Below are 15,003 nucleotides of genomic sequence, written 5' to 3'. Positions count from 1 at the left end.
AAACACACACCAGAAAGAAAGGAGAGGGATGAATCTCAATGCAGCGAGTTTCTAGACGAACGTACATAAATACATGCGTGTCAGCTATCTCTCTCGCCCTCATCCTCACTCCCCACTTCACCATTCGTCTTTTCTTTATGTGTGCGATCGAGTGGAGATATATCGCCTGAGTTATAGACAGCGAGGTAGTGGCGCTGAGTAGAAGTGCTGGATTTCGGAGATGGACATAGACAACAAATGAGAAATGACAGTCGTTTTATTTTTTGTTGGGCTGAGTGATTGTTTTGGTGTATGGCCAAGGTGGGAGGGATGGGGGCATATGTGTGCATATTCCTGGTAAAGGTGTGACCACACGGATTGAGTTTCTCTAAAAATACATTTGGTTGACACACAAGCAGAGAGACGGACAAGCGCTCCTGAAAACAGTTCTCAGATGACTCTTTGCTTTCGCTTTAACCTGCTTTGTGTGTGTAAGGTGTGTGGGACCTTTCAGTGGTGAGTGGGGATGCAGCTAATTATTGTTATTAACATCAATTAATCTTTGTGCTACTTTTCTTAGTTTGATGTTCAAAGGTGATGCCATCAAACTGCTCAAAGGATTCCATTTCCATTGAAATAAAACAAAGTCAGTCCAACACTCTGGTTCACACTGAAATAGCTGAACAACTAGTGGACGGTTTGCCATGAAGTTTGGTACATACATTTATATAAAGTTTGGTACATACATTTATATTCCCAACAAGGTGAATTGTAATAACTTCCCTTAACTATCCAATGAGCACCATCATCGAGTTAGGATTTGTCCAGTTTTGGGGTTTTATCTCCAAAGCCCGTATATAAGAAGTTGAAGTTGATGATGTATTACAGAAGACTTGCAACTAGAGTTGGAGACCATACACTCACGTTTACAATGTTTACTGAGAGAGAAGTAGAGTAATTTTCTCATATACAATCAGACTTATTTTTTTGCAACCAAAGGAGTCGCCCCCTGCTGGCCACTAGAGAGAATGAAAGTTACCGCATTAGCTTCACTTTTTCAGACCCGGAGGTTGCTGCCTGGACAAAGCAAATGTTAAGAGGTATTTGCAGACGCCATTTGACTGCAGCGAGATAGAGTGAGAGAAGGAGAAATGTCAACTGGTCTGAAGATATTTGCACTGTGTGCGATGGCATTTAACATGAGGGCTGCTTCCTGTTGACACATTAGTTTCTATCTTTGCAGTAGAATTACTTTCCTGATCTTGCATTTTATTCAAAAGTGCTGTCGCTGAATCTCCCCGTTCTCTCTAAATCTTAAGACATTAAAGGGAGACAGATCTCCAACATGATGAAATGACACAGAAACAAAGACTGTGAGGAATTACTCAAAATTTGATTTTGGCCTTTTATCTCCAGCCCTTCCAATCCTATTTATCCGCCAAGGACACTCCACCAGACGAGATGTGATGATACTTGTGAGGACTGGTATTGATCTGGTTGGGCAACTAATCCAGTTAGTCCCAGCTGGAGGGAATGTAGTGCTCAATGGTGGCTGCAGGTCTGTAAGTGGGGAGACACACATTACGATTGTTGGGCCAATAGATATTCATACTTTTAACAACGTTGGACTAAGTCCGTCACACTCAGTCAGTCGGGGCTGACTGTGGTAATAAAGTCATTCAAGTGGCGTTCCTTTGCCATAAAAACATCTGTCGGTCATCCTTCGTGGTCCATACTGAATATCTCACAGCCATAAACTCGACCAGGGTTGAAGATGAATTGTAATAACTTTGTTTGATCCCTAACCTTTTGGTTCGGGTTAATTGTAATTCATCCAATATTGTATACTTGTACAATAGCTAATTAGAGCGTGCTGACACGCTAAAGTAAGATGCAACATGTTGTTGTGAGCGTGCTAACGTGGCGAACGTTAGCATTTAGCTCAGAGCAGCTCTCTGTAAGTGCAGCTTCACAGAGCTGCGATTGCGGCTGCCGATTGGCTTCTTCTTGACTGTCGGCGGTAAGCGCGTGCTTCCAGTTGAAGGGGCTCGTGTGAGCAGCCACAGGAGAAGTGTGTCGTTCCCTTCTGAACTTCCATGGCCCCGGTGGCACCAGCCAACCCTTGAGAGCTGAGCTCAGGTCGGGAAAGAAAAACTGCCTCTGTAAATGTGCTATCGATTTGGTGGAGAAGGTAGATGTGCGAGTCCGTGTTTGGACCTGAGCCACGCTCTGATAAGCGCTAACAGGATTGCAGGGTGGCGTTTGTGAGCTGTGACGGGACAACAGGCTGAGAGGAGGAGGAAGAGGAGGAGAGCGAGAGTATTAAGTGGGACTTTGAGTATGGAGTCGAACGCACATTGGTGCACAGTGAACACCAGATGCGGAAGACGTATTTGGATCATTTACTGAGATTTAGCGACGCCACGAAATACACCGATAAAAGGTAAACCGTGTTTTGTGTTGTCGTGTACTTGGATTACGTAAGTATTATCGTGAAAATGTATCTTTAAAGATTATTTATTTAACTACTTTATTTGGAGGTCAAATTCAAAAGAGTATCAAAATGTATAATAATCCCTTATCGCACGAGAAAACTCTGAGCACAGAACTGTGTTCGTAGGTCAAAGTTCAAGCAGGAAGTTGATCTGTAAACTGTGATGGATGTTTACAACGGACATCCCAGTAATTCACTTTGTGTATACAGTGTTATTACTGATGGAATGAGGCCTAATTATCATTTTTAAAGTACTAATCATGCATAATTACTGTTATATTTAAAATATATAATATCATTGGATTGTTATTACATTAAGTCTTGTGTAGTGTTGTCGGAGTTGGAGCTTATTTTTCCCTTTTTCTCTTATCAACACCGTTGATTTGTTTAATCTATAACAATGTATTTATTATAAGACACATATGTTATCTTTAAATATCTTTACCTGCCTAACAAGTGATAATTATGGGAGCCCATTTTCACCCCGGTGATGAAAAAAAAAAAATCCTGTAAATCATTATGAAATACCATCTTATGATTATGAGACAGTAAGTCATAATTAAGAGATGATAAATCATAATTATGAGATGGTATCTCATTATAATGACTTGCAGGATCTTTATTTTTTCATCACATTTTCCGTAGTACAATAATTTGCTCTGAAATATTATGAAATAGTAGTACAAAGTAGCATAACGTGAAAACACTCCAGTACCTGAAAGCTGTCCTTAAATGCAATACATGAGTAAACGCTTCCACCGCTGGTAAAGACGACTCATGTTGAACGTCAGTGTGTTCGGCTTAGGAGCTCAAAGGAGCGGCGGCTCCAGTGAAGACGGAGCAGTTGACATCACAGATGCCTTGTTGTTACATAACTCACACTATATATGGTTTTTTTTCTCTGCCTCCATCTTTCCCACCTTCCCTCCCTGCCTCCATATCCATCTTTGTCCCCCTCCCACTTGTCCTCCTGTATCCTCTTCTTGTTTTAGTCGACGAAAAGAACTAGGACAGGCTGTTTGCTTTAATTCCCCCCACTCTTAAAGTTGCTTGTACACCCCCCCCCCCACCTCTTCCCCACCCATCCTGCCAAATATTTGTTGGCTGAGAATAAAACCGAGCATCCCCGTCGTTGCTTCACTGTATTCTTTTCCTTCTCCGCCTGTTTTGCCACCTCAGGTGTGCCAAAGCAGGTAGCGAGCACCCCCCAACGATAAGTGAATGAAAAATCAGACAACGCTCTTAAGATGTTTTTTGTCGTCACTATTTCAGCATGTTTCATCAGACGGCATCCGGAAGAGAGCTGAGCGCACGTAGCGCCGGCTGTACAGTAGAGGAACAAACGTAGTCGCATACAGGGATTATACCTTTGATGATGCTCAGGTTTGGAGGATTGTAATCGTATCAGAGCGTCCTTTGTCTTCGGTCCCAGCTGACTTTGCTCGTAAGAAAACAGACGGCAACCAAAGCCGGACTGTAATTTCATTCCGGTCATGTGAGGAGCTTCACAGGCGAAAGTTATTCTCGTCTCTCACGGGCTGACGTCGGGCTCACACTCCCGATCTTGTCACACACACACACACACACACACACACACACACACACACACACACACACACACACAAACACCCACTCCAGGGGACACAATGCAGGGCCTGTGTCCTGCATTGTGTCTTGTTTTCACAGGTAAAAAGAAAAGCCGATGCTTCATCGTGTGCTTCACATGTGGATGCCACAAGGCTCCCGTTCTGGAGATTTCACCTCTCCTGTTCGCTGAGTTGTCCTTCTGGCCAGCTCAGTGGAACCTTAGACCTTTTGTGAGTTTTATTTTTAGGGAGGAGGGGGGGGGGGGCTGCAGGACGTTTTTTTAGGGGACACTGAATACGAGAGCACACTCATTCCACGGTGCGCGCGCACATCTCTGTCTGTGTGTGTGTGTGTGTGTGTGTGTGTGTGTGTGTGTGTGTGTGTGTGTGTGTGTGTGTGTGTGTGTGTGTGTGTGTGTGTGTGTGTGTGTGTGTGCAGTCCTACAGGTGAGTGATTAGAGACGGGAGAGACGCAGCGCCCTCCTTCACCTTGAGACTCCTGCAGCAGGGGAGGGCCCGGCGAAGCTGTCTGCAGCATGATTGATGGGTGTATTTTGAGAACATCCCCAGCAGAGCATGCCTGAGGCCTGGAGATTGGAAGGAGGATTCAAAAAGGCTGCGTGCATGCTGAATTAGCTGTCAGCATGCGCGTGCGAGCGTGTGTGTGTGTGTGTGTGTGTGTGTGTGTGTGTGTGGATCAGCTGCGATGGATTTAATTTTTTTTTAACTGCATCCAAGCCAGCTGTTGCACTAAGTTAAGCTGGGTAATAAATCAACACAACGTCAAGATCATGACAGAGGATTCAGTATCGTGTGGGATTTGGTTATTGTGATATCAAGCTACATCTTCTGCTAATGCTGACAATCTTTTTCGTATTGGACACAGTTTCTGAATTTACACGTATTAAGTATGTTGCCCAACCGTGATATACTGAAGTGACGTGTTGCTTCACGACCATTAACGTTTGCGTTTATTTTGAGTCGATCCCACAAACACTGCCAAATATACCAGAGCACCAGACGTGTATTAATCCACAGCTAGAAATAGTCCACGACAAATAGGCTGTTTACTCTTGTTGGGAAGTTGCTGAGCCTTTTTTCTATTTTTTTTTTTAAATAAAACTATATCTTATATCTTTGTTTACTGTATTCCAGATGTACAACTCCAGTAGGGATTAATGTGCTCAGTGCCGAGTGCCACATATGGGATGGCGAAGTCAAAGTGCTGAGAGACGGACTGATGCATTGTGGGGTCTGTTTGGGTTTTCATCTCTTTTAAGGGGATACGAGTGTTTAAGCCCCGTAAAAAGTTTGAGTTTCATATTTTAACTGCGCATTTCACGTAATTTTGAAAGGGTTTCCTGGATCACAAATAAGGATTCCTGGTGGTCCTGCTGGATAAAATGGAGGCACGGGGGAACCTGAACTGACTGAATTCTTTTAAGGAACACAACCGGTTTTGCCCCCAGGGGCCACCCAAGTCAATACTCGGAAAAGTTCCTCAAAGTAGCTTTAAAGTATGATGCACAACTTACAATTTGGGTTATTTTATTTACAACCTCTTTTTCAATTAAATGTATGAGAAGATATATTAAAAGATGGTCTTTATAATCTTCCACAAAACACATTCAAACCTTTCCAACCAACAGTCCAAAACCCCAAAATGTTAATTTCCCCTTGATTCTTTTTTTTGCCAATTCTTCCTGACAAAGGACTCGATTGTCAAAATTGTTGAAGATTAATTTTCCGTCAATTGACGGCTATGCAATTACTGTACATTGTGTTAGAAGATTGAATCCATATTCCCCACCTTGATTATGCTCAAATTATCTTTCCAATCAGCACGTTGCAAGACGAGTCATGTAATTGCTTTTAACACCACCATCCCGATATGTATCTTTATTAATTTTTTAATTTGTCTGTTTTGACTCTAATTGAGTTAGAAATTAGTTGAATCCAATTCATCTACATACGTCCTTTTATCTCGTCGACAGCTGTTATAAAACAAGCTGCTTTATTCTAATTGTCCTATTTAAAAGCACTTTCTCTGCTCCTCTCCTGACCCCACGGGGGCGGTGGGAGGGTTCGCTGGAGCAATATTGCAGATGGAAAGTGGAAGAGGAGAAAAGTGTGCGTGTTTTTTGTGTGCAGCTATAAGTTGTTGGGATTGTTGTTTTTTTTTCACATAGAGCTCGCCAAAGAAACCAGGACTTTGGAGGCAGAAGAGGAGAGAATAAGTGCCAGGTCACCGTTCAGTGCGTCTCCTTCTGTCCCTGGAATTTCCTGATTAGCTCCATGCTTGTGAATTCATTTTTTTTTTTTCTTCTTCTTCTTTTTTTTTCTCATTTTCATTCTGGAGCTTAACTATTGTTGTCTGCTCGCTCTGAGACGGAGACCATGGGGACCGTGCGTTGGAGGGAATGTAAGGACAATGCGGCGCTCCTGCGGCGCAGGTGTTTTTTAACAGGGGTAAAAAGAAAGTTGGGGGGGGGGGGGGGCGGTGTGTGTAGCTCATTGGAATTGAGCAGAGCTCACCACGAGGAGAACATTGTTGCCAGCAAGTGGCGCAATTAACTGATTAGGTGTCGGCGCCGTGGCTGTTGCGTTGACTTTTCCTGTCACGACGGAGATGTATTGGTTTGTTAACGATCTTCTAAAAGACTTGAACCATGAGCCTTTTTCCCCAGTGGGAGGGAAGAAAATGTCAATTGGCTTCTGATGTGAAAATATGAGGGTATATCTCAGTGCATTAATCTCTGTCAAACACTGTCCCAGCCGGTGTAGTTTCATCACACTCGAAACAGATATGTGATTATCTGACATCGTTAGTACGACTGAGCTCATGCACTTGTCCTCAGGGAGGAGCGTGATGATTATATAGTTACACTCGTAACAAGTACTGAGCACGTGTGAGCACATGCAGTAGCTTCCTTGCACAGGCCTAATAGATGCATATTTAAGCTATGTGGCTATCCCATGTCCGCCTGCCCCTGAGGTATGTGTTATTGTCCCATGAGAACTGTAAGTCTTTGTCTTCCAGTCTCAGGTCAAGTCTTAAGCAACATCCCCCCCCCAAGTGAAACAGAAGAAGCTCATGCTGAACCAACAACACGCTCGGAGATATTGCATCTGACAGGCCAGCTTCTTTTTCTTTACATCTTTGTTGATTGTGCTTTTCATTGTGACAGGCAGGATGGTGAATATCCGCACAGATGCGGGAAAATGGTCCTTTTGTTGACTGAGCAGGGAGCCGAGTTTATAAATCATGGCTTATACTGATTGAGGAAATATTTACTTCTGTTCATCAGTCATTTTAGCCCGGGCCCGTCTGTGGTTCCTATGAAGACAAAATACTGGCGATGAGAATAAAAGCTTGGAAGACTCAAAGAGAGCTCAGAAGGTTAGCTGAGCTTTGCGCCAGTAAAATATCTGCTGATCTGACCTGCAACCCTGGATAATCTCAAAATAAATGACTTCATTTTTCTGCAAACAGCGCTCTATATATCACGTTGAACATGGTGGGAATTGAATTCACAGGTGGTCTGTGTGTATTAATGTTCTGTTGAGGGTAGCAGGTTCTGTCTCGGCTGGAGAAACTATTCATGTAACGCCTCATTTAGCTCATGGGCTCTGCTGGCATTATCTTAATAACGAACCCATACTAAAAATATTGAATATGACTATTAATAATAATGATAGGATAGATACATCAGAAGAGAAATAGAAGACCCTATTGTTTGGATTCTAATTATGACAAATTAATGTTATCTGTCGTTTTATAAGACACATCTATTAATTATGTTTGCAACCTAGCTTGAACCTGAGTGTTTGCGATATTCTGAGATATTAAGGTTGATTGCTGTCATGACCCTTCAGTCTTCTCCCTTCCGCTTCGGGCATTTATCCATATTTGATGGAATCTTCATTTTTTGGGGGTTAAGTGTTTTATGTTAATAACCAACCAGGTAACAGCCGACTGGTTGTTGGGGACGACTAAAATGTACGACTCTGTCAGTCACTGGCAGGCCTCATCTTCTCAAAAACGACGTCGATTCACTTTAGATTTTGTCAAATTCATAACCTGATGAAGTGCGTTTGAGCCAAACGGCATACTTTATGAACCTCTGCAAAAACCCTGCAGTTATGTTTATTATCTCCTGCACCAGACTTCCCGAGCACGAAGTAAAAGTTCAACTCATGGAAATTAAAGGTGTTGGAGAGTACGACTGTGCAGGATATGTAAAAACACATATAAAGCCTTTGTAGCTCCAGTAGGCGCCGTGTGAAGTCTGGAGATATTGCCTCAAGTGCCTTCGTAGTTTGACGAATACCAATTTGAAAATGTAAAAGAAAAATCTGTGGGTGTGGAGTTGGAAAATAATTATTTTTTAAAGATATTCTACAAAGGTTTGATCAAAGAAGGAGCAACCAACCAGTGTGTATTTTAAAATCATAGTCGCTCTACCATACGATCAAAGTCTGTGATTTCAGTGACATTTCAGAAAGGAAACTCTGCTAATTATTGCCAGCGTTGTACGTTTGTCACATGTTCTCAGAGGCTTTCTGAAAAGAACGAGTAAACATCTGCATTGTCTGTGGGCTGAGTGGTTCCTCAACCTGTTCCTCAGACACAATAGTAATAATAATAATAATAATAATAATAATAATAATAAAAAGTCTGGCTCTGTCTGTGAAACTGCATGTGGGATGAGAGGATACTTGAGGAAGGGAGGAGCTGCGATGGAGACGGAGGGGAAACAAGGTGAGGAGGAGCCGATATCATTGAGTGGCGCCGGGGGAGAGAAAACGTGGGGAAGATGCCAGGATGCCTCCTGCTGGTGGTAAACGGCCCTCCACCTGTGACTGCAGGATGGATGTCGCGGCACGACTCGAGATTGCAAAACATTTCTCCTCTCGCTTCGGGGCTCCGTCACACACAGAGCTCCTGCCGGGAAATTCCACACCGGCATGACATTTCCTCCGTGGACGCATGCAGCATGGCAGTGATAAGCAGTGGTGGCTTTCTATGACACACGCACGCACGCACGCACGCACACACACACACACACACACACACACACACACACACACACACAGCTGACAGAGAGGTTATAGACAACACTCAACGGAGCCAAACAAGACAAGAGGGAGCAAAGAGACAATCCACCTAAGTTCAGCATTTATCAGCACGCATCTCGGTGAGAGTAGCAGTCTTTTGGGGGGGGGGAATGTGTACCTGTACGTGTAAGTCTCTGCTGCAATGACACCACGTGAGAGCCAGTCTGCAGAATAGTGGCCACTGTGGCCACGAGTAACAACGACAGGATCATTTATGGCATTCAGCATTCATGCAGCCCATGATCAAGCTCCGTAATATTGGAGCAACACGACCTTTTGGTTTCTTTAAGAATCAAACTCTTTTCATTTCAAACATGCCGTTTCTTCCTTTCAAAAAGCTAAATCCTCTTTGATTTGAAGTGGCTGCAGAAGATTTAAGAGATATTTAAGGTGTAATCCAACTTATTTTCATGATGCCATTGTATTAAAAAACAATGTTGGGACTTTTTCTGGAAATGCTCAACATCATTTTCTCAAATATTTGGCCTTTTTTTTTTCAGCCGAGGACCCCTTAAAAAAAGAGAGAGTATATCCAGGGACCCTCCCATGTAAGGTGCCTTGGAATGATTTGAGCCTATTTGTTTACACTTCTATAGTGTGAGTTATGTGAAAGAACAACATGAGAAGTGTATTAGAAAGATAATACACATCTGTTAACCACATGTTTGCTAATTCTAAGAGTGGAAGACGCCGACTCTGCTTGTTTACAATCTGAAGGTCTGATCGCTCGTGTTTCTTTACTTGCTGTTCCCAGATTTTTGACATGATGAGTACGACGTCCTCGTAACCGACAGAAATGAGAGCACAAGACTCGCGTTGTAACCAACCAGAGTCATTTTCTTGGAGTCTGCCTCCCTCTCTGGCTTCCCGCAGCTCATCTCGTGGACATTTTAATAGAAGAATATTTTTCACGGGAAGACGGCCCTTTGATCTCCCACTTTCGTGTGCGAGTGTGTGTCTGTGTGTGCATATGCAAAATGATGGGGAGGGTAAGTGTGTGCTTGTGTGAAGTAAGTAACGTAACGTGTGTGTGTGTCTGTGTGTGTGTGTGACGCCCAGTAAAGGTGAGAACATGAAACACTCTCTTTCATATTTAATGAGTGGAGATGGGGCTAAGGAATGTTCACAGGAGGAATTCCCGTGGGCTGTCAACCAGTTATATCACTCACAACCGTGTGTGTGTGTGTGTGTGTGTGTGTGCCTTTTAGCGAGTGCACAGCCAAAAAATAGTCCGTCCTCCTGAAAGTTTAATCGTTTGTTTTGAGGGGTTGGGGGCAGGGGTTCAGAGAAGCATATGGCATGTGCACGAGCAATGCACCAGCATTGTTTTGATATTTCATCCGTGTGGGAGGGACGGGGCTCTCTGGAGTCTGTAAACTAGGCCAAAGCAATGGTAGCGAATTCATGCAATGACCATGGAGTAGGTTGTCCTTGGTGGACGTCTGTTTCCTCACACGCTGATCCCGCCCGGTCCGATTAGGAAGCTTTTTGTTTCCTGCAGTTATCTCCGCTCTCATCCTGATTAACTTTGCGTTGTCGCTAATCAAAGCCGGCCTGCTTCGTAGCTGAGCTGCACTGGAACACGCCGTCCCCGAGCTCTGCTGCTCGATGGAGCTTCCATACCAGCAGGAGCTCGCTTTTTGAGTGATCATACTATTACGCTAAAACAACTCCGTTTGGGAATATGCGTCTAATGCAAATTGCTCATATCCTGGAAAGCAAAATGGGGGGGTGGGGGGGGGGGGTTTATCAGGGAGCTGTGGGCTAAGGAAAGAGGTGAGGGCAGCTTTGGAAATGTTGTCCATTTCCAGTGTGACTGACCGACTGTGAGCGGTTTGAGGAAGTTCAGCTTTGATCACGGATGAACAAAGGCAGCATGTTCGGCAGTGCAGTGCAGTCCGGTTCTGAAAGAGCAGAAACATCCGTGACCTTGAATTCATTCAGTTCTTTTGAGACGTTGCAGGCCACTCTGGAAACGCCGTGTCAGAGCTACTCACTGCATCTTAGCGGGTACTTTGTAGCCACCACTAAAATACTAAAATATCTAAACAACTGTTGAATGGATTGCCACAACTGTCCTGGTGTCCCAGAGTGATGTGTGGTTCCACAACTATTGTGTAGATTGTTAATATTTGAAGGTAATACATTTAGTGGTCATCCCACTTTTCAATGAGCGCCACCATCGCCTTTGACCTGTGACAAAAAACCTGCAAAACTAATGACATTCCCTTCGGCCTCATTTACATTTGTATTCATTAATAAAAAAGCTTCTTGCTTGAAAGGCAGTACACCATAAGGCCTGATGGCCCCATTTATTGTTGTCGTTTGCACACTTTGACCTTTTTTTTTTTTTTAAAGCGATGAATCCAAAGTTCGAGCATCGACGTCCATACTTTTGAAACGTGTCGTTCAGATTCTTCTCGCAGCATCTCTGCTCTTTTGATCCGTCTGTCGTTGGTCAGCAAGTGTCGCGTGCTGTTTGTGGGTGATTTGCGTTGTTAACTGGTAATCACCAATGGAAACGTGTTCCAGTTGCTCCTGTGAAGGTTCAACAACCTCTAGGCAACGATGTCACATCAAAACCCAATATTTACAGCACAGACTGAGATGCAGGGCATTAATATTTCACTGATTTAACTCCAGAAACTAGATCTATCAATATTTGTGTGTTATTTTGCAACTTCGTTCTTGGGAGAAAGATGCATCTGATGCGCAGCTTTAAAAGAGCGACTAGCCTCTTTAAATCAATCAATGTGACAAGCTGCTGAGATAAAAAAATATATATGTTTTTTTTTATCTCAGGTCTCATGGCCATCCCATTTATTTATTTTTATAGTGTGAATAACGGCCCTCCGGTGAACACGTTATCGCACCATCAAAATCCTGGTAAATAAGGACAATGAGATGCTGCTGTAAACTAATTCTGCCGCAAAGATGTTTTCATGTAAGATCAATATTCTGTTGCATGTTCATTGAATAAACAAAGCCCCTTCATTATTGTCGTTTTTCTTTCTGTGTTTTTTTTTTCCCCCCCACAGAGCTTCCGTACGGCTGGGAGAAAATCGATGACCCCATTTACGGCAGCTACTATGTTGAGTAAGTTGGGTACATCTTTAATATGCAACGGCTTGCTGTTTGATTTTTTTTATGTGGCCCGGTGCTGCCGTATTAATCATATTCCTTTTCAGAGCTCTGCAGCCAGGAAGCAGTCGCTCCCTCCGTCTGCCTGCTGACGGCACGCTGTTTGTTTGCATGGGGAGGAAGTTTGTTCGCCTCTGTGTGCTTATCCATATTTCTGTGTGATCCTCCTGTCGGAAACACTCACTGCATCTATATCTGTAGCTTAGCTCATGAGCAGAGATCAGCGTCTCTTTCTTTAAAGCCACCATCTTCACGGCGCCTGCTGCAGTAGCGTGTGCCCCCCCCCCATTCAGAGGTGTCATTTCTTTGGCTGGATGCTCTCCTCTTTGGGGCGTCGGCACGGGGCTCTATTTTTAGACTTGCAGAGGGAGTCATTTGGCTTTCCACTTTGCTTAAGAAAGACCTCCAGAATGACACTTACTGCCTTATGTGCTGCACTCCTCTCTCTCTACTTATTGTCTCGCTTTGTCGTCATGTAAATATCATGAAAGAAGTTGCCAGACCTTGAAATTATGTAACAATCTAAAAAAATATAGTCACGCTGTTTTGTAATTAGCACCATGAAACTGGGGTGTTCATTAAAAGATAAGGAGAGAAGGAAGACCGTTTGTGTGTGTGTGTGTGTGTGTGTGTGTGTGTGTGTGTGTGTGTGTGTGTGTGTGTGTGTGTGTGTGTGTGTGTGTGTGTGTGTGTGTGTGTGTGTGTGTGTGTGTGTGTGTGTGTGTGTGTGCAGCCACAGACTGTGAGGTAAGTATCTAATGACGACTAATTATTTCAGACTGACAAATTACATTATGTGTAGTCGTTGACGATATCTTCCCAGTTGCAAACTAAATTAGGAACGACGCGGGACGTTAAAGGAAGTCACCGTCCCGTGTGTAGGTCTCCTCCCAGTCTCTGGTTCACATAAGACGGGAAGAAAAGCCCAGAGTCAGTCGTTTGTTCTTTTTAGGCCATTCTGCACGTCTGTTACATAATCCGTGGGACCGACCGTTTAATTAATCATCACAGCAATAGCTGCTGTAGTGCCAGGATTTTTTGATCTGATCTTTGCTCAGAGGGGGGAGGGGGCTAAGTTAAACGAGCAGGAGAAAGGGAAATCTGAAATCTCTCTTCTTTTTTTTTTTTTCTTCATCATCATAGCCATATAAATAGAAGGACCCAGTTTGAGAACCCAGTCCTGGAGGCTAAAAGGAGACTCCAGCAGCAGCAGCAGATGCAAAGCCAGGGTCTGTCCTCACTGCCCCTTCCCACCATCTACAGAGGTAAGACCACGGCGCTGTCAAAGGATGCTTGTTGTCCGTCTGTATGGCTGTACCTAAGTCAATGCAGCTAGGTCTAGCTTAGTCTTTTGATCATTTCAGTTTCAGGTTTTTTTTTCTTGTTTTTTTTAAGCCCCAGAAATTATTATTCGCTTTATATGACCTATTGCGCATTTTCAAATGTATTATAAACAAGTTTATTTGAAAATGAAGAGAATTTGAGTAGTTTGAAGTAGTTGCAGTCGAAAACATTTTGGTGGATTATATTCATGTTCACTAGTCACTGAAATCAGAGAGTTTGTTTGTGTGTAACTGACAGCAACTTACCAACAACAAATTTCCAACTAAATAACTTTTACTCAAGTCCAACCATGTGGCTCACCTCACTGACTTGATTGGTGGACGGCAGAGATTTGTTTATATGAATGAAGCTTTGCATACAAATACGGGCTTACATAACACCGCAAACTCATACAAGCCAGATCCGAAATTGAAGATCTTTGTGTCCACATCCGAATTCATAAATCGCTGTCCAAACATTAACTGTGTAATACTTGAGAAATCAGAATTTAAAAACTCGAAACATTTCGATCTGTGCGAATATTTCAGGGTTTGTAATGAGCCACTTCATAGAAATTGACAGTCTTATATCTTTATATTATGCACGATATGAAACAAAAAGGGGATTCTCTTTCCCCTTTGTTTTTTGCGAACAAGCAAAATCAATTTCCTCCCATTTTCTCGTTCAGAACGAGGCTATTTCTCTGTTGATTGACAGCGAGCCACAACAACGAGTTCACTCTCAGGCGTCAGTCAAACAGTCGGAGGAGCGGCGGCGCTCTGCCGGGGCTGAGGATGATACTTGTTGGTCATATGAATGTGACTCATTATTTTGTTTAATGACTGGTTTTCTTGCTACCTGATTCCAGTGCTCACCCTCCACCACCAGCCATAGCGGTTGGGATGCACTGCTAGAAAAAGAGAAAGGAAAAAAACAAAAACTGTCTGGACTGGTGAAGTGGAGGTTTGTTTCCATAGAAACGTAGTAGTCCGGCGGCGCTCTGAGTCGAGAGCCTGTCTCCGTGGTTACACTTTGTGTACATTCCAGTGAGGCTCTCTCTCCTCCCTCTCCCAACCTCCTCCACCACCACCTCCTCCTCCCATCCTCCTCCTCCTTTTCACTCCAAACTTTTGGTGCCAGTGGAGGATGCCAGCCCCTGTGCCACCCTCCCCAGATCCCCCCGAGTTCAGGTCGGCGCGGTGCCCGAACGCTGCCACAGCCTCGGCGACCTCTCCTGCTCGCCGACTCTCGGTCGCCGGGCCGCCGCGTGTGCTACGTCCTCCTCCGCCGACGCCTCCCCGCTCCGCCGCGTCCTGACTCGGCGGATGAATATGTGTCCCCACCAACACCAGCACCACCAGC

The 15,003-nt window shown here is 43.9% G+C and overlaps 1 protein-coding gene across 1 annotated transcript in view; it reads left to right on the top strand.

Annotated features, from left to right (window-relative positions):
• The window catches only part of magi2a (membrane associated guanylate kinase, WW and PDZ domain containing 2a), a 165,829-nt gene that overhangs the window by 115,050 nt on the left and 35,776 nt on the right, over positions 1–15,003 (top strand). The window contains exons 7-8 of the mRNA XM_034526240.1: positions 12,216–12,273; positions 13,462–13,583. Coding sequence (XP_034382131.1) covers positions 12,216–12,273; positions 13,462–13,583 — 180 coding nt within the window. The remainder of the gene's footprint in view (positions 1–12,215; positions 12,274–13,461; positions 13,584–15,003) is intronic.

This window comes from Cyclopterus lumpus, chromosome 23 (genome assembly GCF_009769545.1).
Source record: "Cyclopterus lumpus isolate fCycLum1 chromosome 23, fCycLum1.pri, whole genome shotgun sequence".
Taxonomy (NCBI): domain Eukaryota; kingdom Metazoa; phylum Chordata; class Actinopteri; order Perciformes; family Cyclopteridae; genus Cyclopterus; species Cyclopterus lumpus.
Note: the sequence above shows the minus strand (reverse complement) of the source record. Positions and strands in the feature narration are given on the sequence as shown.